The sequence below is a fragment of the Psittacula echo genome, assembly GCF_963264785.1.
Source record: "Psittacula echo genome assembly, chromosome: 7".
Classification (NCBI taxonomy): domain Eukaryota; kingdom Metazoa; phylum Chordata; class Aves; order Psittaciformes; family Psittacidae; genus Psittacula; species Psittacula echo.
Genome location: NC_137740.1, coordinates 44,587,593 through 44,613,974, shown reverse-complemented (window position 1 = coordinate 44,613,974; position 26,382 = coordinate 44,587,593). Strand labels below are relative to the sequence as shown.

General features: G+C 36.7%; 1 protein-coding gene across 1 annotated transcript in view; it reads right to left on the bottom strand.

Moving 5' to 3' along the window:
- The window catches only part of DNER (delta/notch like EGF repeat containing), a gene marked incomplete at both ends in the record, with an annotated part of 127,974 nt that overhangs the window by 51,808 nt on the left and 49,784 nt on the right, over nucleotides 1-26,382 (bottom strand). The window contains 2 exons of the mRNA XM_080623440.1: nucleotides 12,859-13,025; nucleotides 16,715-16,809. Coding sequence (XP_080479566.1) covers nucleotides 12,859-13,025; nucleotides 16,715-16,809 — 262 coding nt within the window. The remainder of the gene's footprint in view (nucleotides 1-12,858; nucleotides 13,026-16,714; nucleotides 16,810-26,382) is intronic.

Genomic DNA, 26,382 nt, shown 5'->3' with positions numbered 1-26,382 from the left:
AGCTTGAATATTGCCTCTACAAGCTAGCTAAGTATTCTAAAAGATCAGATTAAAAATACATATATATGTGTGTACTGGGTATAGTTCCAAATGTCTAATGGTCTGTTTTGGCTAGTAAACATTACTGTAATCTGCTGACCTCCTCAAAGCAAGCCAATTTATTCTGGCATTAATACACACTCCATTTTTAACCATCTGTTCAAAGACGCAGCCAGAATTATTTCCTTTAACAATCGAATGAGATTGTCACTGGCAACCATGCAATTATATGTGAATGGTTGAAAGAATGTAGTATTAAGAAAATGTCTTTGGGTTCACATTTACTTGTCTGAAACAGATTGCTACATATACTTCAGGACAGTTCCCTAAAGTAACAACCTTCTTTGTACTTTCAATCTTGTTACTATTTTGGTATCAAAAGCCCTTAGGCAAAACACTGGAAAAAATCATTATTCACACTGGAATGCCACATATTTTCCTGCAATTCCTAATTATTTTGCCTGATTTCCAAAGACTAGAAAAATAAAAACATGGCTATTTGTTTTCACTCTATAGAAGTTGCATACAACTTTCTGAGATCTCCAGCTTTTAAGGCTAGAAGAAGCTTGACTGATCACCTATATATGGCATCCTGCTTAATTCGGGTCATAGCATTTCAGTTAATTCCTTCTTCAATTCTCATAACAGCACCTGAACTAAAGTGAGTTTTAAGTTCTATTTTTAACTTCCAGGTAGGAGAATAATTTCAGAAGCATTCTTATGGCTCCCTTCATTTAAAGTCTGGGGAAAAACATTACAGCTGTTTATACCAGAAAGCAATTTTGTTCTGTTTAACCTTCCTGGTTTTCTAGAGCTAGTTAAAACAGAATGACATCAGAGTATTTTAAGCTGAAGAATTGAGGATAGAACTATTTATAGTAATACTACGGAAACAATTTTAAAGCCTAACAAATCATAATATGATCTGAGAAGTCATTTGGATCGCAGAGGAGGCATTTTTGAGCTTTGTGCACACACATTTGATAGTCTGAGAAATTCCTGCATGATTTCATTGGCAGTATGCGTGGTAAAACAAACTGCACCTCATTCCACTCTGGTAGTTTCACCTGCTTACACCTAGGAGCACAAAGTACATATGCTCCTGTTTCTCTCAAATCAAGAAAGAATGAAAAACAAGGAATAAAGTCAAAATAAAAGATGATAGGTGTCATCATGTCTAGGGGCATTCAGCAAGGTCATATCATGCCATTAAGATTACCACTACTCAAGCATTAATTGATTGATTGTAGATTTTCTAGGATATACAAACTGATTTGCTTCCTTTGCAAGTCCCATTTCTGAACAATACCTTCTTTCTATGCGCAGCAGGCTGAGGTCAGCAAGCTGGTCCATGGTAGACTGCCAAAACAAGGAAGACGAGCTAATAGGCCACCAACTCTGGACATTATCTGATTGCATATTATGTTAACGGAAGGCACAAATTGAAGCTAGCTCTTAGTATGCACCCAATGCTATTACACATTCTTGCTCATTGCAATTGGCTCAAGAGTATTCTACAGAGTGACATATATTCATCTATGGTTGGAACAGTACTATGAGGGTGGTGAGGCAGTGGAACACATTGCTCAGAGAAGTTGTGGATGCTCCATCCCTGGAAGTGTTTAAGACCAGACTGGACGGGGATTTGAGCAACCTGGTCTAATGGAAGGTGTCCCTGCCTGTGGCAGGACATTTTACTGTATGTAAAATCATAGAACCATAGAATAGTTAAGGTTGGAAAGGACCTTAAGATCATCTAGTTCCAACCCCCCTGCCATGGGCAGGGACACCCCACACTAAACCGTGCCACCCAAGGCCTCATCCAACCTGGACTTGAACACCGCCAAGGATGGAGCATTCACAGCCTCCCTGGGCAACCCATTCCAGTGCCTCACCACCCTCTCAGTAAAGAATTTCTTCCTTAGATCCAATCTAAACTTCCCCTGTTTAAGTCTGAACCCGTTACCCCTTGTCCTGTCACTACAGTCCCTGATGAAGAGTCCCTCCCCAGCATCCCTGTAGGCCCCCTTCAGATACTGGAAGGCTGCTATGAGGTCTCCATGCAGCCTTCTCTTCTGCAGGCTGAACAGCCCCAACTTTCTCAGCCTCTCTTCATACGGGAGGTGCTCCAGCCCCCTGATCATCCTCGTGGCCCTCCTCTGGACTTGTTCCAAGAGTTCCATGTCCTTTTTATGTTGAGGACATACAATGGAACTGTATGATTTTAAGGTTCCTTCCAACCTGTCTTGGGTTCAGCAGTAGCAGTCATTTTTCTCCTTCTTAGTAGCTGTTGCAGTGCTGTGTTTTCGACTTCAATCTGAGAACACCGCTAACAGCACAGAAATGTTTTAGTTGTTGCTAACTAATGCTTACGCCAGTCAAGGACTTTTCAGTCTCTCATACTTCGCCAGTGAGGAGGGGCACAAGAAGTCAGAAAGGAGCAGAGATAGGACACCTTGCTCAAACTAGCCAAAGGGATATCCCATATCACAGTATGTCATGCCCAGTATCTACACTGGGGGGAGTTACCCGGAAGGGACTGATCACTGCTCAGGTCAGGCTGGGTATCAGTTGGCAGGTGGTGAGCAATTGTATTGGGCGTCAATTGTGTTTATTGTTGGGGTTTTTTCCTTTCCCTTTTTAAGCTTTATATTCTCTCCCCTTGTTATTTCCCTTATCATTATTGTTAGTAGTAGTTTTTTATTATTCTTTATTTATTGGACTGTTCTTATCTCAACCTGTGGGGTTTACATTCTTTCGATTCTCCTCCCCATTCTGCCAGAAGCAAGGGGGAAGAAACAGGGAAGTGATCGAGCAGCTGCATGGTTCTGAGTTACCAGCTGGGCTTAAACCATGACACAATCCAAACCATTTTATGATTCTGTATTTTTACAGCAGAAATATGGTAATAGCTCCCTACACTAAAGTTCCAGTTTACAAAAACATAGCTCTATGAGTCCTCCTAAAGGTTTCTTAGATAAGAGTATGACTGCCAAGGCAGTTGGACACTCACAATGAAGCATCAGTCCTCAAGTTCTCAACTTATTTTTAGCCTGGTTTCCCAAGGAAATGAGACAGCAGTGAGATGTCTATCAGTTTCCATCTGTTCTGTTTTTCTCTCTTAACACTTTCCCAGACCAAAAGCTTTTGGGGTCAGTAGCCAACTTCAACATTTTGCACAGCAGTGGAGTTCTCAAAGACACTATGTGCCTACAGCTTCCCTGCACTGTATACAGCCTTAGCACTACAGGCATTTCTAAGTCAAAGTGAGTAGGAAAAGAGTAAGGTCCTCTGAACAAGGTGATCTCATTTCTCCACTCCATTCCCAGTGTACAGTACTTATTCACAATTTGGAAAAAGGAAAATTGGCATACATACAGTTGTAAGAAAAACAGTATCAGTCCTTCAGGAGCAAAGCAATGATATTGGGTGTGACTGCATCACATCATCAGTTCATGTCATGTAGTAACATAATGAAGCTATAATACTTCTAGACCTGATTTCAGCTTCTAGAAACAATATGGCTGCTGTCAGAACATATTGAACTGTAGTTTAGAAGTCTTAGTGATCCAGAATAGAAGCTACATAAGTATGTCTGCTATCTCATCCACAAATAATGGAAAGTTACAGAATTAACCTAAAATGTAAGAGAAGAAAGAGGAATTTGCTGCTTGACCCCATCTCTCACATCATAGGAGAAAATGTTATCCAGCAGGCTAAATAGGAGTGATCAATATGCTCAACCTTTTCCTTTGTGGCCATTGAAATTTGCAGGCATAAGAATAATTTAAAGAAAGGAAGCTGGGGGAAGGGGATAGATTGCAGTGCTCTACAAAAAAACTACAAAGGGAGGGAGACTTAAATTCTAGTCCTTCCTCCTAAAATTTTATGTCCAAATTTTATCCAAAGATTATTCATGTCCGTAACACTTACACTATCCATGTATCATATAATATAGCTAACATTCAAGACTATGAAGCCTACCATAGAAGTCTATACTAATCACTGCCATGCTTAAGTACCTTTTTGGATCTAAGCATGAAGTAGTAAATCAGTTTAACTTGCAAACCAATTTCCTGCTTTTATGGCATTGTATATCACAATCCCAAATAGTAGTTATTCATCTAGCAAATCCAGGAGGGCTCAGTCCTTCTTACTCATTCATGGAAGTGATCTTCAACTCCTTTTAGAGACCTAACAAATGAAAAAGCGTAACAAGATGTCCTCATGATACACTTGATTGTGAAAATTTACCTTTACATGTTGAAGTAGCAGAGGCATGCTTTTGATTTACAAATAACACAAATCTTTTTTTTTCCATGACTCTAATGGTCAAGGTCATTAAGGCCTATCAATACCCTCAGGGCCCTGACACTAACACTGTTCTACAGATTCTGAAAAAATGGGTCAGGAATCCTTTCCTGGTTTGCCTTAAGATTATTTTCATACATAAGCAGAAAACAGTAAGTGAGAAACAGGTAGTCAATGACATTAGCAATCTTTGATGCAGTGCTTCTGTGCCATCAGTGCCTTAGGATATTTGTACAGAACATCTGAGATCACTCTGTAATGATACTGCTAGGCAACATAGCATCTGGGAATACAAAAATACAGCTGCAATCACAAAACTGCTATTTTTCCCAGAAATAGCATTTTTGATAAGTGGTACAGCTCTCCCAAATTTTACACAGATCAGAATGCTTACTGTGCTTTGTCACAGAAGCCTTGGTCAGATACTACTTTTGAAAGTAGATACAGATTTTAGTGAGAATCAGTTCAAGAACTGTTTGAAATACTTTATTTTTCAAAAATTCACATGAAACAACAATTCAAATAGTTTTTCATTGTGCTGGAAAGCGACTGTAAAACTTCTCTTGTATTTTTTTTTTCTTCTCCAAACTGATGTCACATTCAGACTAAAAATAGATATACTTGCTTCTTTCATTACCAGTACCAAAAACTCACCCTGGGCTCTGAAAAATCAAACATATGCTTTCTTCTTAGACATAATCACCATTAAGGTGATAAAGATAAATGTGCTGCTGGTCAAGTTATATTCTCAGTAACATTACTGGAATTCTGTCAGGGACAGATTGACACTTACAGTGTTACACAGGTGTAACAGAGAGGAAAAAAAAAAATTGGATATCAGGAAATTATTACCAAAACTTTGGGAAGAAATAGCACACAGCTTCACTTTCAAGCCAGAGCTCAGTTTTGGAGGACTCACAGTTAAAATATGTTTATGAACTAAGCAAAGCAGTTGGATTCACTTAGCATAGAGAAATCCCCAACCACACGTTCCATTAAATTTCCTCTAAAACAAATGCCAATTTCTGAATTTCAATGTTACTAAACAATTACCCAACTTAATAGCTTGACTGGACCAAAACCCATGATAGAATTATGAAATAGTCAGCTAACAAGAGTATACTTACACTTATGAAACCGCTTGCATACAGCTTATTAAGGAGATGTGACAGTAGCTTAGAGTGTGACCTTCTGTCATGGCTTCAAGGACTCTGCTTACTGTCCAAAATAATGGTGAAAGCCCAGTGAAGGGTGACAAGACTAATCTTCTAATAGATTTACTATATCACAATTTCCCTGTTGTGTGCTTAATTATCAGCATCTCAACAATGTTGCCAAGCTTGGCAGCAAAACATTTTGGGCACAAATGTAGACCACCAGAATCTCTGATACCACACTTTCCCAAAGTAGTTAAGTGTGGTGGAATATAAATAGCATAGCTGATAAGGGAAGCTGCAGTAGATGGGATGGCAAGGTTGGCCAGGATTTATCTATAGTGACTGGTTCACCTTAAAGACTTATGAGTAGCTACCCTACTTTTAATAACACTGTTCAGCATGTTACACTACTAGCTGAAGATCTCAAAGCATATTACAAGCATTATTAAAATGTGCCTCACATTTCCTTTTAAATTATGTATTGCTATCCTTATTTTACAAATCAGGTTAAGCAGTTTGCCCAAGATCTCACAGTGCAAACAATCATGTGATCGACTGAATGTAAATACCTTGAGTGTGAATTGGTCTGAAAAGTCCTATATGAAGAAAGAAAAATCTTAAATAAACAAACAAAAGGTATTTTGCCAAGCATTACATGTTTGAGCAAATGCATTTCCAAAGAAAATTTCCCACTGTTACTTGCTAGAAGTAGGAGTGAATAAAATTAATTCTAACAACATATTAATTCAAGATTACTCTAAAGAGTAAAAATTACTTAGATGCTAGCTTAAAACTTAATACAATGTATTAAAAAAGTAAATAGTCAAATGTTTATATCTGTTTACATGTGAGATGAGGTCCACATAATCTTATCATGAAGGACAGCACAGGATTTTGATTTTTATCATATTTATAAAGATACCCTTTCTTATATAGCCTAACAGCGCTCTTCAGAATGATTTGGATTTCAGATGAATGCTTAGCTTTTTGCCTTATAGGGTGATCTTTTAAAAACTAACTGAAATTAACACTTGATTGAACTTTTTATGCTCTTCACACTTCTGCTGCTGCTATTATTTATCAAACAGCCATTTTCTGCAAGGTTAGCTCTCATGCCCAGAACCCCAGGGAAATGTTCACAGTTGAGCACAATACTCAGTACTGCCTACAGCAGGGCCCTTTCAAGCAAATTGCACACATAAAAATAAAAACTCCATTAACTGGAGCACTTGTCACCATATCCCCCCAGCAGCAAGGCTGACTTGCACAGAAGTAACTAAATAATCATACACATGCATTACTGCACAACAGCAGAGCAGCAGAACTGCATGAACACTGGCATGTGCAAAGCATTGTGATTATTGTGACTGCACATATGCCATGGGCCAAGAGCTCACACAGATGCTCCGCTGACACTAGTTAAAGCAGTAACTTGTTAAAGCTAGAGTAACTTGATTGTGTGGCTTTCACTGAATTCAATTCACACATCTACTATGAAATAAAATTGTCCTATTTCATTTTTGCTTAAGTAAAAACAATTTCAACATGCAGCAAACTGCTTTCTTTTGATGAAAATATGTCTCTGTTTTAAAGATGTGTAACAACACAAAATACAGCATCCAAAAGACAGTTACAACTTGTTTCCTAATCTGAAATTCTATAGGCAGATAAAAAGAGCAAGATCAGACTCAGTTCTTTCAAAATATCTCTCTAGACTGTTTTTAATATAGTATTTTGGACACTAGGTTTCATTTTGCCTATTCGATATACCTGCAGCCATATTAGTGGCGATCATTTGTTAATGTATGAAGAGATGTTGCAAAGAGATTCATTAAATAACCCAAGGAGCATCAAGAGAGCAAATAACTGCTCAGAGCAGAGATAACAAAGAAAATACTTTGCTGCTCTGGAAAGCCAGGACAGCATTTTGGATAGGGAAATATTATCCTTTCTGATTCCATATGCACATATGGTTCACACACTTTTTAAAATGCAACTGATCTCTTGTGCTTGAGGACCCAAGCATTAATTTGAAAAGCAAATGAAAAGCAAGTTAAAATGAAAGCAAAACTTCAGCAAGTTTTGTGGAATTCAAGCAAGCTGATAGGTGCTGGCATTTCAATAGCATCAGTATTCTTCATAAAGATTCTACAGCATCCATTTCCAAATGTGATCAGACAGCTACCAAGTTTAACCAAAGAAACACTTTTAAAATACTCTCCAATTATGGTTTAAACTGATTAGTTAAATTGTATTGATCTAAAAGGCCAGTCATCTTGCAGAAAACCGTGTTACACACCTGGTCTATACCAGTTTTTCTTTGCTGTGATGAAAATAAAGATATTAAAGATTGTACTGGAGGATTTCTTTCCTATTCAGATAAAAATATTCATTCATATTAAACGTTAAACTTTCTGCTTCATTATCTGCAAGGTCTTATCTGAGAAATAGCAGATTTCCTTATATATTTCTTCTTTTTATAACCAGACAAAAAAACAAAAATCTAAATGTAGCAATATCTCACGAAAGCTGTTTTTCCAGCTGCATCATGGAAGTAATAAATTAAGCACAAAATCAAAAAGCAAGTAATTTCAAGACATTTACAAGCATTTTTTCAATGTGGGTATACAGGGTTTTCTGTCATATTATCTATGGAGGCAAAATAACAGCACCCAGCTGCTTGTTTCACTATTTTTCTGAAACAGCTCCCATTACTGCAGCTTCAACAGCAGGCACACCAATGCAGAAAAGCAATTTTTCCAACATTTTATCATGGAAGCTGATAAGAAGCAGGTTATGTCAAAAGAGTTAACATCCTAATAACCATGATACAGACCTGAAAACATAATTGCATTTTTTTAATGTTATTGGGAGAAAGGAAAGAAATAGGTTGCATGCACACAGTCAGCACTTCCAACTCCATGCTCTACATTACACCTAAAATCTCTAAATAAAGACTATTGAGGCAATAATCATACAATGTGTAATTTCATTACCCAATTTAAAAAAAAAAAAAAAAATTACAATCGTATAAAGATTTTAATTAAAGGTTTTAGTATATGTTGGTTTTTGGTTTTTTACTATTTTGATAGCAGACTGTTTCAGGATATGTTCCAGTTTTCAGAGTGTGATTGCATGTTTTAATAAAAAAAGATGCATGCAACAAATCATAGGAGATTTTTGAGACAGTTGCCATACAAGTTGAAAATGTTCTTCAAGATCCTTCATCAAGGCCTTATTTTCTAAAAGAAAATATAAATGCATTTTTTTCTCAAGAGAGATATTATTTAATCAATTTAGTAAACATTACACACTAGCAACAAGTTTGTATAGAAAATGTACATGTTCCTGCACCTGTTCCCAGACACAGTATATTATTCCATGAAAGAAATGCGCAGTGTTGAGTAGATTAGATTCCAACCAAAACACCCTTTAGTAATAAGCAGCATTTTCAACTCACCACAGAGATTCTTAGCTGTAACCTATTAACATTCATGAGTACTTGAGTCTGAAACACATGCACGAACTGACAGGGTATCAGGGCACTCTTTTTTTTCAGACTTGAAAAATGTGTTAAATCTGATTTCAATTTTTCAAGATACTTTGCAATGAAGAATGGGTGCATGTGACAGTAACAAGATAACGTTTTAAAATTATTTTCAAATAGTCTAGTACTATTACTATTAGCATGAATATATGAAAATACTGAATTAAAGCACATATTGATGAGACATTTTATAAATATTATAAATAATATATGCAAGAATAACTCATTAACTTCAAAGAATATTGGGACAAATAGCATGGAGCTATAACTCTATTGAAGTAAAAGGCAGACCTTCTGTGAATTAATGTTTTAAGTGTCAATTCCTTTACTGCCATCTCATTAAAAATATGTTAAATTCCCTCCTGCTTCACTTCCCAACTATCTCTTTGGGAAATCTCAACATCCACCCATAGCAATCCAAAGAACACAACATTTTTTGACTTCTTAAAATCAAATGAAGCGTTTTTGTTGCAAACAGTGAGCAGAAATCAACAGTTCATTTGTCTTGTGCTATAGATCAACCACTTAGTGATTGCCTTTGTCTCGTAGTACCTTGACATTAAAAGCCATCAGCACCTTGGGATATACTCTGTGCTTCACCCTACACATAATCAGTGAGTGGATCAGTAATTTCAGGGGCTTTTTCACTTCAAAACCTGAGCCATATTGGTCCTTTTTTCCATTGGCTAATAAGTACACTTTCTAATTAAACATAATAAATTATTTTAGAAGACTGGCATGTCTGTAGTACCAAATCTTACAAACTCATTACAGAAGATACAAGCCCGTCTTCAAGTTAGTACTTTTATCCATCTACTAGGACTTATTCTAATGGGGTAAATGCTGTAATTAACAACATAATCATGCTGCCTTAATCACAGCATCATAATTGTTTTTCTGCAGTACAAAAGCCTGTTTGCAAAAGCAGCAACCATTTTATAAATCACACTATAGAAAACAGACTGCTCTTTCTTGTTTAGTTGCATTACACTCTTCTCCTTCCCTTAAACCCTTCATTCTCACACAGTGCAGGTACTGTCTCTCGGGCACTACGATCAAGGTGTCTATTTTTAGATGTTAGAGACAGCATTCTTTCCATCCTCTAGACATTATGCCCTGAATCACATGATCTGCAAATCAGTACATTACTGCTGACTTTTCAATCTTGTCTAAACAACTTTAAACTTGTGTCACCATGAGGTAACGCTAAACAAATAGTATTTCCCTAAATATTTTAACTTTGACATAGCCATCTTCTTCAGAAAGATTTGCAAGAGGTAATTAAAGTACCTTGCTGAGTAACAAAACATGGAGGCAACACAGTGAGAAGTGACTCAAATAAGGTGCAGATCAAAAGACACACACACAAAAACAAATTCCCATGCTCAATCTATCTTCCCCATTTTTATTTTAGAGTTCTGTTTAGAAATTTTTTAAAACATAAAAGAAATGCATATATAAGTTATGAGAAAAAAATTCTTTAAAAACTCATTTGAATAAACAGAAAAATTGTGAGGGGAAAAAGGGGAAAATATAGAAAGTAAATTTATCAGCTGGCATGGTCCACAGACTTACTGTGTGATTCTGTGCTTACAGCATCCTACAGTATCTTGTGGCCTTGTGACTGTTCTACCTTAAGTACCTTTAATAAAAGCATATGCTACATTATTGCTTTTTTATATCAAATCATGAAATGTGACTCATCGTACCTTAGAATATGTTTGACATGTATATCAGGAATCATACAGGAAGTGCTGAAACTGGCAGTTTCCCTATTCCTTTAGTATTTCACCCTTCTTCTACTCAAGTGTTTTAATAAAAGTAATTTATTCTGGGAAAAGCTATAACTAAATTAAGGCCACATAGAATAATTTACTCCAGAAAATTGTTATCTCATTACTTTTTATATCATAGTACAGTTGCAATGCCGCAGGAGTAAAAGATATGCAGAGGGAATGTTTCATGTTCATTTTCTATGAAAAGCACTACAGATAATCCATCCATTTGCTAAAATAAATAGGATTTCTAAAAATTCAAATGCACTATATCTGCACTCATTTTTACTAAGCACTCAAATGCTCCTATTCACAAATGCATCACTGTACTATGGGAGTCTCCCTGCTGCTCCATGCATATGCATTTATGATTCATGTTCTTTACATAAATTACACTACAACTGGAATATTCTACAGAGAATTTCACTATGAAGAAATTAATAAGAAAGGCCAAAGAAAGTGTCAAAAAAACCCAGATAGAAGCAAAATTAGAGGTCTGAGACTATTCATATTCCATGAAAAAAGCAAGATCATTAGTACAATTTTAATGAACTAAACCTTAGTTTGTATTCATCAAGGAAAAGATGGATTTTTCCCTCATGTTACCTAGAACACGGTAAATTCAAAGTAGAAATCTCGGTGAGAGAAAGACAGCTACAGAGAGACAAGTAGGCCAAGAAAAGCTATGAAAGAGTAAGAAAATACTCATTTTAGTTATCTAAATTGGTAGCTTTTGCTTTATGTCATGTCATGTACAGTCAAGTGGAGCCTCCACAGAGCCACATAAGCCTTCCATTTGGGAGCTTATAGACCAATTTATGCCTTTAGGTATCTCACTGGGTGCATAAGTCTTAAAAATTATCCTGTCTTCACCAAGTTGTTAGTTCTTTTTATTATACATTAACTACCAAAAGGCGCATGCATAAAATAGGGAGTTTTAACTCTTATAATTTAAATTAAAAAAATAAAGAAAAATATCTAAAAGTAACTATCTTGGAAGGAAGTAAAGAATAAAGAAAATAAAAGGAACTGGAAAATTATTTTATAAATAAATATAAGAAAACACCACTGACCATAATTGAATTATTATATCAGCAACCTTCAAGCAACATCTTTGCTTTGTGACAGCTCAAAAAGGAGAGAGCATGGCATTACTTCTGCATTTGTCGGTTGGGTTGGTTTTTTCCTATATCAGCTATACATTTTGAATTTGGCTCAATGTTTCTGCATCAGGATGCTTTTCATTTTACATTTATAAGCATGATAGATTGCTGAATAACAATTTGTGGCAGCTTACTCTTCATTATAAGATACACAGAATTTAAGCAGATTTCAATAAATGCTGTTATCACAATGACTTTTTTTTGATGTCATTGGTGTAATAAACTATCTGCCCAGAAAACTCAATTTAATTAAGTCTATTGTGTCTATGCATAGTGTATTAAATCAGTATTATTTCCCATACAGTTAAAAATAACGTATCAGCCTATTTTCATTACATCCCTTCTGCAAAAGATACTTAACATTTGTTTGCTCAATGAAACATATATTTCTAGGATTTCATACTCAGAGACAAAACTAGAAGAGAAAAAGTAATGCAAGTAAAGACTGCTGGAAGATCAGATTTTCTATTATATTTTAATATAATTTTTCAAGTTTACCATGCACAGACTGAAGGTTCTTTACAAAGTATCCCATGACACAATATCTGAGAAAGAAACCCTGAAACATCCAGAGCTATTTACTGTAGCATTTACCAAAAGCTTTATGGTTGTTTAAAATACAACATATAAAATACCTTGTATTATCTAAAGGTATCCGTCAAAAATCACCATCTAGATTCTAAACTGAATCGTGACACCTCCGTAAAAATTTAGCGTACCTCTTGTGCGCTTTGAATGAACCATGGTCCCAACATCTGGATCTTTCAGCAGCACTTAAAGGAATTACCTCTTTGTTTCTCTAAATATTGGGCAAACTATCAGCTGTCACATAAAGGTGATAAACAAAACATCCGCATGTTACTCACCAATAAAGTAGTTGTTTCCTAATGCAAGCATTTCTTCAGAAAGAACAAGTCCACCCAGTGCCTGGAGAAGAGTGACACTTCTGCCATCAATAAGTGAACACTGTTTAAATCCAGTGGTTGTGACCTTCCATAGCAGGATAAGAGAAGCAGTAGCATCTTGCCTTATTCTGACAAAAGAAATTATAAGAATATTTACACTAAGGGAAATTGGTGTTATTAGGAAGTACATCACTGAAGGAGAGAAGTTTATCTACAAAGTAGAAAACCTTACATGTAGCACACACGGAATCAAGAAAAGGCCTGAAGGTTTTTAGCATGTCCACAAAAATAAAAAAATGCTTCAAGAGTAATATTTAATAATAGAGTCTCAATTTCTAATACTTGAAGGGCATAATCTTAGTGGCCGTGAAGAGTTTTACATGAACATTACATAAAAGCATTCCTTCTCGGTTTTTCTATTTATGCCTTTTTGAACAGTTCTTCCGGTCTGTATCCACATCATTTCCTGCAGCTGAACTACATCCAGCCCTCTCGTTTACTGAAGTATATTAAATATTCGTTCAATACAGGGAGACAGATCCCGGTAGAAATCCTCATGTTTGACATATCAGATTGAAGGTTCAGAACAGCTTATTCTTGTAAATCAAATGAGTCATGTAATAGTCTCAAGGTCACTGAGTACACCGTGTGCTCCTAAATACCGACAGGTTAGGTAAGTGTTCACAACTGGCATATACACTGTCGGCTCCACTAGGGAGCACTGTATCTATGTCAGTGTTTCTTTCCCCTCAGGACACTTTTTTCCTTACTCAACCCCACAAACAAGAAATAAAATCCTGTCGTGTTTCTGGCAAATGCCCAAACAGTGGCAATAATTTCCCCCAAAGGAACCCCAATATGTTTGAATGATCCTCCAAAAATTCAAATGTAACTGCATCCAACTTCTGAAAACTGATAACTCTCTCTTGCTGAAAACAGGCCTAGAAATACCCAGAGATGAAGTTCTGGTCCACAATTTCCTGTACTGAAATTGTTTCAATCCTGCTAAAAACACAAGGCAGTTTTTCTCTTGTTACTTCTTATTTGCATCTAAAACAAGAAATGAAAAATTTTGTAAGCATGTTTGATACAAGTTGAAAAAAAAATTCAACTAGACATCATAAGAAGCAAAATTTTGGACAGCATTTTGTGTCCTCTTTAAGAGCAATAGAACAACCCTCATCGCTACTCCTAAAGCTGACCATCTCACTATGAGAACAGGACAGCAGCCAGTTCTACAGTTAGGTCATGCCTGACAATCAAAGCAAAATAAAATTATTAAACTGAAATTATTTTCCTTTCAGAGATAGCAGTTAAACCAGTGATGTTACTTGGACCTGTAAAGGAAATAATAGAATGAGCTAAAGATAGATACTGACCTGCACTAATCTACCTAGATATAAATCACTGCTAAAAATTTATACTGAGCAGATTCTCCTGGAAGACATGCTAAGGCACATGAAAAACAAGGAGGTGCTTGGTGACAGCCAGCATGGCTTCACTAAGGGGAAATCCTGCCTGACCAGTTTTGTGGCCTTCTATGATGGGGCTACGAAACTGATGGACAGGGGCAGAGCAGTTGACGTCATCTACCTGGACTTGTGCAAAGCCTTCGACACTGTCCCACACAACATCCTTGCCTCTAAATTGGAGGGACATCAATTTGATGGGTGGACCACTCGGTGGATGAAGAACTGACTGGATGGCCACACGCTAAGAATTGTGGTCAATGGGTCAATGTCCGGCTGGAGACCAGTAACGAGTGGTGTCTCTCAGGGATCAGTGTTGGGACCGGTCTTGTTCAACATCTTTGTCAGTGACATGGACAGTGGGATTGAGTGCACCCTCAGCAAGTTTGCCGATGACACCAAGCTGTGTGGTTCGGTTGATAACACCGGAGGGAAGGGATGCCATCCAGAGGGACCTTGACACGCTTGTGAGGTGGGCTGATGCCAACCTTATGAAGTTTAACCATGACAAGTGCAAGGTTCTACACCTGGGTCGGAGCAATTCCAGGCACAGCTACAGGTTGGGCAAAGAGATTCAGAGCAGCCCTGCGGAGAAGGACTTGGGGGTGTTGGTCGATGAAAAAATGAACATGAGCCAGCAGCGTGCGCTCGCAGCCCAGAAAGCCAACCGTATCCTGGGCTGCATCAAAAGGAGCATGACCAGCAGGTCGAAGGAGGTGATCCTGCCCCTCTACTCTGTTCTCGTGAGACCTCCCTTGGAGTATTGTGTGCAGTTCTGGTGTCCTCAACATAAAAAGGACATGGAACTCTTGGAACAAGTCCAGAGGAGGGCCACGAGGATGATCAGGGGACTGGAGCACCTCCCATATGAAGATAGGCTGAGAAAGTTGGGGCTGTTCAGCCTGCAGAAGAGAAGGCTGCATGGAGACCTCATAGCAGCCTTCCAGTATCTGAAGGGGGCCTACAAGGATGCTGGGGATGGGCTCTTCATCAGGGACTGCAGTGACAGGACAAGGGGTAAAGGGTTCAAACTTAAACAGGGGAAGTTTAGATTGGATCTAAGGAAGAAATTCTTTACTGAGAGGGTGGTGAGGCACTGGAATGGGTTGCCCAAGGAAGTTGTGAATGCTCCATCCTTGGCGGTGTTCAAGGCCAGGTTGGATGAGGCCTTGGGTGGCATGGTTTAGTGTGAGGTGTCCCTGCCCATGGCAGGGGGGTTGGAACTAGATGATCTTAAGGTCCTTTCCAACCCTAACTATTCTATGATTCTATATATAGTGTAAAAAAATGACTGTGCACTCTGCAACCTCCTTTAAGATGGAGTCCCTTCAACAAGGGTCCTAAATACAGCTGTAGCATCCAAAACCACCAGCTTATTCCTGATTTCATGAAAAGACGCTTGTTTGCTTACAGATTCCACCCAACCGCAGCATCCGCACTTAGAGATCTCTTCCTGACTTAGGCTTAACACTCATGAATGAGCATGATGTGGGAAGAGTGGGCAAGCTCCCATGTTTAACAGTTACTGCCCCAAACTGTCTGCAGCTTGTCTGCTTGCACCAGTTTGTTTTTTTCCTGTGAGCATGGCCTTTTTTAGCTGAAAGCTGGGAATCTGAAAGATGAAATGACAGTATGATAAAAGTAGGCTATTTGGGGAAAATGTAAGCCTAAAATTGCAGCAAAGCTGTGAGCCAGAGAACTACGTTGGCAGATTTTTATTTTAAATAAAATTTGCTATAAGAAAATGTCTCATCCCATCTGACAGAATCAGATCTTTCCAGGAAATTGTGTTCTCTTAATTAAAATAACAAGCAAGTATTCAATAGAAAAAGCGTGAGTTTGAAAAGTGAATAATATAGAATCAATTAGAATGTTTGAGAAGTGTGTTTGCAGGACATGCATAAAGATTTCAACAGCTGATGACGACACCCAGATCAAATACAAGTGCATAAAATACATGCATTTAGATAGTCAATAATAATACTTCCTACCAGCAACTGCATTTTAAGATTAAAGGGGGAAATAAGCGTTCACTGCATGAAGGAGAAAGGAAATGTTGTATCTTCCCCAAACTGACATCTTCAACACTTCTGCTCTAATTTCTAATGCATTCTGATAGCCCAGAGACAGTTTACATGCTTACATCTTCTAAAACATTAAATATGTGGGAAAAATTATGTCAAGCAAAGAGCTGACATGGCACTGCTAGATGCCTGAAGTCTGTCTGAAGTTCTTTCATATACTTCTAGTCATTTGACAAACCTGCCTATCTGAATAACCTTTATCTAAAATATGCAGGCAAATTAGAAGCATTTTTATATTTCATCACGTATGAAAAATATTCTTACTTTATTGATGTATTCTGTGGGACTTCAAAGGAGATAAGCCGGCCTCCAGCAGAGTTATTGGAACTGGCATTTCCACAAGCTACATCTGGGGTTATCTGAAAATGAAAATAGTTTTAAATAACACTAAACCAGAAAATCTGGCCAAAGAAACCATGAAAGATTTTTTAGAAAGTAACACGAAGAGTCCAGCAGTCTTCTTTTGAAAATCATCAGGATAAACCAAAAGAGTCACCACAATTTTTATTCTGTCAACAAATATTCTGAGAATTCACATAACCGTTCTTTGTTTGTTTTAACAAAAATGTCCTGCACATAATAGTGAACTTCTAAAAGCATTCCTTTAAAAGAGATCATGTTTAGTAAATTATTAGGCTTCTGGTCTTTTAAAGTAATAAATAGAGCTGTAACTTTTGCCACTTCCAAGAAATGTTGTATCATTAATTTAGGTGATCTTGGAGGATTTATAAAGCAAATACTGATACTGTCTTTCTACTATATTGAAATATATCTTTTACCAAACATAGATTAAAAAAATACTGGCCCACTTGCCAATTTTTATTATTTCCAGGTAAAACTTATGAACACAGTTGAAAGTGGAAGGATATATTTGCCAAATCTCTGCTGCTTAGTAGGCACTTCATAAAGGCAGCTTGAAAACCATTAGCGTTACTAGAGACACTTTTATTTCAAAGAAGTAATATTTTATGTGGCATAAATGAGTCTATCGCCTAAATTACCAGTAATTTTAATTAAGTAGTTTCCAGGTATTTTCATCAGCTTGCCTATGAAATATCACTCCCTAAAAAAAAAAAAAACAGTTCAAATTGCTAGGCAGTTTTTGCAATGTTATTCTTTCAGTCCTCTAGAATACTCACTGGCAAAGCAAAAACGCAACCTGACACACTCCCTGAATTTATCAAAGAAAATCGTAAATTTGCAAAATTAAGTAAAATACAAACCTGTATTTCAACTTTACTATAAAACATCTGTGAAAACATGAACAACAGAAGTCCAGAACACAATGCAAGTAGTAGTTTTTAGAAGACTCAAAGCTGATTTTGACTCAGGCAAGACAGATTCACATTTCCAAAAAATGTCTAGATTACTTGATTCATTGTTAAATTCTCTGGCACGTAGAATATATACGCGTAATTTCTGAAAATTGAGATGCAATTTCACTGTATTTGTTCAAATATATTTTGAAAAAAGATTATATCCATTACAATTTTTTCAATTTTGGAAGTCAGAATTACGGAGCTAACATTCAAAACACAATAAATCCAAAATCATTTTGGCTAACACTCTTTCTTTCGTATTTGCCAACATTTACACTTTCATTTTCTTTGTGAATCTATATTCCTACTGGGCCAAAGACAAAAAAAAAAAAAAAAAAGTGAAATCAATATCTCTATTCTCACACAGTCTTATACTACAGCTAAAAATACATTCACTTTTAAAGTATTTGTATAATGTTACAATTTCATGCATCTATTACCCTGGAACACAAGGGGGAAAGAAATGTAATTTAAGCCTTTTATTTACCTTACTATTCAATATTAGAAGTTTGTAAAAGAAATTGATCTCTTTGAAACTAGAATTAAAAAATGACAAAAAAATTAAAGAGGGCACAGATGAACAAAGTGGCTTCACAGCAAGAGCTGAGATTTAATCTTTAAAAAAAAAAAAAAAAAAAAAAAAAACCAAAAAAACAAACCACAAATCAGAAAAACTTTGGTTTGCAAACACATCGGAATTAAGCATTACCCAGCGTGAAAAGCACACATAGGCAATATTTCAACAGGAATCAGAAGACTGAAATGCAAAATTCGCAATTCTGACTTTTCTGTTAAGATATCTGTAACGGTCAATGTCTTTCTCTAGGAACTCCATTTGTAACTGACCCCGATTTCATGCTTCAAGAGTCAAAATAATCATCTTAACCAGTAGGACACCAAAATAAAATTTTATAACAGCTTATTTTTTTTTTAAATATTAAAAATCTTGGTAATTGGATCAGAAAAAAAAAAAAAAAACAAAAAAAACAACAAACCACCAAACAAAGCATCACAGTAAGAAGTAGCAGGTCTCATAAGGAAAAAAACCCGGTTCTAGCAGTGTCTTATTTCAGGCAAATATTAGGGAGACAAAAATTAGAGCTTTGACACTCGAATTTGGAAATTAATTGCACACAGTTTTTCTAGAGCTATGGGAAATTGGAATAAGGATTTTAAGTGTGCGTCTTTCCTGTCTGAACAGAGCTCCCTGCAAAATTCAAAGACTGAAGAATGAGGGTAAAAACCACCATGGAATTAAAATAAGAAAGAACACTTAGAAGATGAAAACAATCTGCAAGTCTGTCGTGGTTTTGAACCCAGGACAAAGTCTTACTCCCAAAGAAAAAAATAAAAAAACAAACAAAAAAAAATTTAGAAATTAATTAAAAAGAAAAAAAAAAGGCCAAAACCACCACACAAACTGCCGGAACTAGTAGAAGATATTTAAAACAGAACTCACTGGAAAAATAAACTTACATAATTTTTAAAAGGTAAATAAAAGAGTATTTCTATCCTATCCTCCTGGAGCACCTCTCATAGAAACTGCGAGTAGTGGGGCACTGGAACAGGTTGCCCAGAGAAGCTCTGGATACCCATACCTGGAAGTCTTCTTGGCCAGGTTGGACCCCTATTGCCTTGAGCAACCTAGTCTAGTGGAAGGTGTCCCTGCCCATGGCAGGGGGGTTGGAACTAGATGGTCTTGAGGTCCTTTCTAACCCAAACCATTCTATGATTCTAAAAAAAGCGATAGTGAAATCTCCGTAAGAATAAGCTCCTTGGAGCTTAACAAAACAGCAGTGACTTGACTAGATTACCTTACCAGGCCATAGCAGTAGTGCAGATGAGATTGCAAAAGAAACCAGGTGTTACCTAAGACGACAGCAACAGAGTGTTCTTCCATATTACAACTTCCCTGAGAAAAACTGTGTGAATTGTACAGATACTGTCATGCCCTACACACCAACCAGAAAAATGAGATCGACAATTTAACAAGTGCTGAAATACATACATAAATCCCAAGGCAATACTTTTACATGAGTGCTTTTACTACTTTGATAAATTAAGTGTACTAGCTTTTAATTCAGTGAGGCTAAGAAAAGTAATATACAGACTCTAAGTCTATATTTATGCTAGGATACACAAACGCAGCCTCCCACTACTGAAAGTAGTTCTCTGAAGATTTTTATTGTATATGTAATTTCATAGTATGTTTCTTGGAAAGCTGACTAGACATATGTAACTCTACAAGGCCTTATCAGCATGGGCAGACTAATCCTGTACAGTGCAAAAACCCATTGTTTATATTAATAGAAGAGTATGAAAACTATTTCATTGAGAAAAATAAGGCTATGTTCTGGGTGGTCTCCCATGAAAACTGACACGGTCATTAAGAAAGATAATCTTTGATTTCTTTGGTAGGGCAGAAACTGCATGCATTATGAAGGATGCTCTTGCAAATGCCAATTCTTCCAAATTTTCTTCTAAGTATTTACTTAGTAACTTTCAATTCAATAATGCAAGTTTCATAACATGCAATTTTGCCTTTTCTGAATATATAACTACCTTTCCATTAGGATAAGGCCTGCAGGATTTTTTTTCTTTTCCAGCCCTCTAAGGGTAGCAAAAGGTATCCCTGATTTTCTAAGAAATAAAACATGTTTGTCAGCCTTCCTTATGCAAGGGAAAAATACTACATGAAAGAAAGAAAACAGGAGACTATAAGATTTTGAACATCTGTCTGCAAAGAATTAAAAAGTAGGAAAATAAAAAGCAATATAACAGAACCATAAGAGAGGGATCAATTACTCTCTTCTTGTAGTCAAGACACCAAGCAATAAACGAGGATTGTTTCTGGCACAGAAATGCCATTTAGACAGAACAAAATCCTACAAGAAAAAAAGAAGCAATTCCCTTGCCCTGTAGCACGGAAAAACTACCTCTCCTGAAAAATCTATAGTCACACAGCTTAGCCTCCACGTGAGTGAATTTGTTTCTACCCCCCAGTGTTTCATATGGGACAACATTTGAAAGAAAACCAGAATAGAAAGAAAATAAAGGCTTACTTCTAACATATCTCACTAGCAGGAAAGAAAATCAGAAGTGTTTAGAGTAGTAGTGCCTCTCTGAAGAACACCAAGGGAAGACTGACAGACTGCATCCAAAACCAGTATCAAATGCAGAAAGCTTTCCAGTTATTATAGCACTGAAATGTGATCTGAGGAAGGCTGCATATCCACCCAGAGAATTCTATAGCTGGCAGTCTGTGTTCCTTGGCTCATCTGAGCAAAAGACACTTTGTGGAGTCAGCAATCAACTGCCATGAAGATCCAGTGCATTCTTAGCATTGGCAACCCTCTAGATGACACTATTAAAACTGTATTTCTGTCACAGGTTAACAATGCCAATATTACACCAAGAGGTAAATGCTTCATCAGGCACAGTAAGTTACCTTAAACAATGATACTTTTTCAGACAGATAGCCTGGATAATCATATAAGCCAGATGCCTTCCTATCTAAAGCTGGCCAACAAAATCAATAGTAACTTCGTAAAATCTAACAGCCTGCATTAGTTTGGGCTGGGATAGAGTTAATTTCTGCACAGTGGCTTCCATGGTGCTGTTTTTTGGATTTGTGATGAAAACAATGTTAATAATGACTGTTAATAATGACTGTTAATAAAACAGTCAGGGGGTGTTTTAGCTTTTACTGAACAGTGTATCTGATACTGAACACAGCATCAAGGCCTTTTCTGCCTCTCAGACTTCCTTGCCAGCAAGTAGGCTAGGGGTGCACAACAAGTTTTGGGAATACAGTAAGACAGGTGACTCCAGCTGACCAAATGGACATCCCATACCACATGATGTCATTTGCAGCAATAAAAATAGGATGGAAGTTGACCAGGGCTGCTGTTGCTCAAAGGCCGACTGGGCATCAGCTTTTGTTTTGGGTTTTGCTTTGTTGTTTTCTTTTTCTTTTTTAAATTATTAAAATGTCTAACGAGTTGTTGCCATTTTACCCTTTCAGTTCTCTCCACCATCCCAACTGGGTAGTGGCTGTGTAGGCAAGCTCCCTACTCCTTGGTTAAACATCAACACAGTCATTCAATAAATATTACTTCCTTGAACAAATAAAGGTCTTTTCTTCTTCCAGAGTGTATGGAGCTGTTCTAAATAATAAAGGTAAACACTGAGGAAACAAGTTCATTGAGCAAAAATTCCACATACTCAAAACTTTACACGCAGCATTTGAGTTCAGGTCACTGGAGAATAAGCTAGGACCTAAACTTCAACCAAAGCCCATCAAGTCAGCCATAGATATTTCTACACCAAAACACTGAAAGTCAGTAAAGTTATCAGGTTTGGTTTGGGTTTGGCTTGTGTGTGGTTTTTGGTTTGTTTCCTTTTTATTGTTTGGTACTTTGTTTTTTGTTCTGTTGATTTCGTTTCATTGTTTTGGAGGGTTTGTTTTTGTTTTTTCTCAGACTTTCAAAGATTTCAAGACAGGATGACTCCTGAAGTATTAGTTAAAGAATCCAGATACTTGTAAAAGACAGCAACCAAAAGTCCTGAGCACACCCACCACAATAGATTCAGACAAGCAGGGCTTCAGTATCTTGACATAATTGCACTCCCTATCTATAGGATAATTTTGTTCCTAAAGAGGATACAAGAGTTTTGATTTTTAAGAAAGCTAATATTTATAACAAGTCATTAAACATCTTTTAGCAATGGAACCTACTGAACTAAGGTTTGTATGAACTTCACGTAAGTTTTGTTTGAGCATATTGAGCTTTTAGAGACATTTTGTTTAGTGCTTTCAAAATAAATATGATAAAGGGTATCACCTATCCAGAGATGCTTACAAGTTTTCTATCAGAATGGCATTTGCACAGTAAGCTACATACACAAATACTGTAGAGGAGAGATTTAGTTAATTTACAGATTTATGCTAGAAGAAAGATAAGATTATTTTAGCAATTGAGTATTGTGTGCAGTTCTGGTGTCCTCAACATAAAAAGGACATGGAACTCTTGGAACAAGTCCAGAGAAGGGCCACAAGGATGATCAGGGGACTGGAGCACCTCCCATATGAAGATAGGCTGAGAAAGTTGGGGCTGTTCAGCCTGCAGAAGAGAAGGCTGCATGGAGACCTCATAGCAGCCTTCCAGTATCTGAAGGGGGCCTACAAGGATGCTGGGGAGGGACTATTCATCAGGGACTGTAGTGACAGGACAAGGGGTAACGGGTTCAAACTTAAACAGGGGAAGTTTAGATTGGATATAAGGAAGAAATTCTTTACTGAGAGGGTGGTGAGGCACTGGAATGGGTTGCCCAGGGAGGTTGTTGAGTGCTCCATCCTTGGCGGTGTTCAAGGCCAGGTTGGATGAGGCTTTGGGTGGCATGGTTTAGTGTGAGGTATCCCTGACCGTGGCACGGGGGTTGGAACTAGATGATCTTAAGGTCCTTTCCAACCCTAACTATTCTATGATTCTATGATTCTAAAATCAGTTTTTTTCAGTCTCCCTATTTGCTTGTATGATACCTTTTTTAATAAGCAAATGAAAAATAATATTTTCCAAAACAAATCCTATACACAGTTATTAGAACAGCTGTCCTAAGTCAAACCCAAAGTATATATATTCCATTACTTTATTTAACTCCAGCAATCATAATAGGGAATGTCAAGAAAATAACATAAGGGCAAGCCTACTTCCTTGCAACCTCCGCTCATTTTCATGACAGCTTAGAAAAATCTTTGTCATTTCGAAGGATAGCATTTCTATGTATTTAGCAACCTCAAATGGATTTCTCCTCCATGATCCTGTTCAGCCTCCTTCTGCACCTATAGCATACTTTGGCAAAAACGTGTAAGCATTTAGCAACACACAACGCAGTCAAAGATTCAAAGGTCTCTGTTTCAGGCCAAATTATTCCTTAAGCACATGCCATTGCGGCAGAACAGGAGCACTCTCAGAATTTTCCACCAGACCCAGCCATTCTCCTTGTAAAGGCTTACAATTTGCTAAGAAAACATAAAACAAATTTTTTCCCCATTGCAAGGGGAATTACAAGTTTATTGTAGCCTTTAATCATTAGTTGCAAAAGCTTAAATCTGAGTAGTAGTATTGCAGTATAAATAAAAGGCTAGACTAGGACTCACATGCTTAGTATTCTAATTCCTGACTGCACACCTGGTAAATCACTTTGCTGCTCTGTACTTCAGTGTCTCCATTTGTAAAATGTGAATAATACTGCTGATTTCCTTTGAAAAAAAAAAAAAAAATGAGAACTATTAGGGGAAAGGATTATATAAGAGTACACTACTGCTATTCTTACAGTTAATTTTGTTTGTTCTGTTATTTGAGCAGGATTAATAAGATGGTTTCTTTTTCTTCTATTATTGGCTAATAGAAATCTTTTCTACACTGTAAGACAAAACATCATTGAACTGGGAAAATGTGGATTGCTAGTCATATCTCTTGCAAATGGAACAAGTTACTCGCCTCAAGTAGGAAGAAAAGTTCTCTTTCAACAGCTGAGCACAAATATAAATTCCAAAGATAAATTCCTTAAAGAAACCAACAGACAATATTTTTCTCGCAGTGATCTGTGTTTGTAGCCCTTAATCTGCATATCAGGAAAAAACTCATTTATAGCAAGTGATCTCCAAGAAATGAAACTATCTAAAGACATCTCTATGTTGTCTACTGGTGCAGATATTACTGAGAACACTCAGTCAAGCAAGCACTGGCAAGTATATCCCTAATACTTAAGGAATACAGAATAAAAATGTCTGACTAACCATACATCATGCCTCTCTTTGTTTACTTTGCTCAGGTGTTCATTTTTTGAGTTCCCAAAACTTCCTGGAAAAGCTTCCGTGGAAAATTCATACTTGCAAGATACGGAGAGCTTTCATTTGGAGAGATTGTGCAAAATTTCTCTCTGAGCAGACAGGTTAAAGAATATGAAGAACATCAGTTTACTTGCAGTATCAGTATAGAATAATGTGAAACAGGCTGACTTGGAAGATTAATAAAAAAATAATAACAGCAGCCTAATTGTTACCCCCAAATCTCAAGGAAGATCAGAACAGTAGATTTTTTGTAATATAAAACCTAGCTATTTAATTCTTTCCCTTTTAAGACTGCAAGAAAGGATTAAGCTGTGCAAAGCTTTTAAAGCTATGACAAAAGGTAGTATTTTCCTGCTTAATACTTTTTAGTCTTGAAACCTCCACCAAAGAGGTTTTGGAATACAGATATTCAGGCAAATCAACTCTCTTTAGTTTAATACAGATCAGAAACAATGTGTTGAATTAGCAACTGAAATCTCTTTCTTTTGGATAAGCATATCATTGTAAATTCTAAAGAACAGAAAGTCATTATGCTATACTAGAAAGACTGCGAAGACAACCCATCACAATATATTAAAAACATATCAACACAAGTAATTACGTAATAGGGTAACAAGTAATTTCCATGTTTATGTTAATAATGCAATTGCAATTGATAACCTAGATATATTTCTCAGGTAACAGAAGACATGCAGAAGGGTGAGTTTCCGTTATTAAAACAGCCACTTGTGAATGATCTGCTTGGCCAAAATGCTTAGTGAATCTACCTAAAACGCAAACCAGGCAGAAATGTTACTTACACAATACCAGAGCACAGATTGAGAAAGACACAAGAGGGAAATCCAGTATAGAGAAGTGTATACCCTTAATTGATCAGGACATATGGAGCATCCATGCAGAGACAACCCTGAGTTGAAACTAAGCAACAAAAGCAGATCATTGTTTCTGCTTCCGTGCTTTCTCCAAACTCCATACTTGGTGCCCGACATTATGTTCTACTGTAAAATAATAGGTATGGGAAATGGAATTCCAAGAAACAAAGCTCTGTTCTCCAGACACTGCCCACCAGAAGTCCCACTGAAATGGGAAATAGCTCTATAACTACTTGTACCTCAGATATAATTTCTGAGTCATAACATGAAATAAATATCTTACATAGGTTGATTTTACTTTCAAAATTTGATTTAGATAAATGTTTCACTAAAAACATGACCAAATTTGGACTAGCAAAGAATTATGAAAAAATACACTTTTTCCAGGATTAAACTCCTTTCATATTATCTGGTGTGTGCAAACACCTCAGAAGAATCACATTCCTTGAAACACTTCATACACAGATACAAAGGACATTTTGCCTAGTTATTCCTGAATAAACTTAAATGAAATTATTTTACAATGCATTTTTCCTTAAGAAAAAGACATCACAAAGATTTTAATTCTTTGCCTACTGAAATTTTATTTCTTCAGCAACAACCTCATTAGTTTGGTACTAAGTTGATCCAAACAAAAACAAAGGCAAAAAAAATTTATTTGGTATTTGGAGATATGTTGTCATGCAAATGGCTAGAAGAATGTTATCCCACTTCTAAAAAAATACCCAATACAACATGTTGGCCAGCTCCAACCTATTGCTCTTAACAAGTACCAAATTTGTTTGCATTTAATTTTACTAGCATATTAACTCAGGGCAGGTATCATATCTTCAGTCCTCTCATGTAGATATCAGTGAGGTCATGCACAAATGATAACCCAACAAT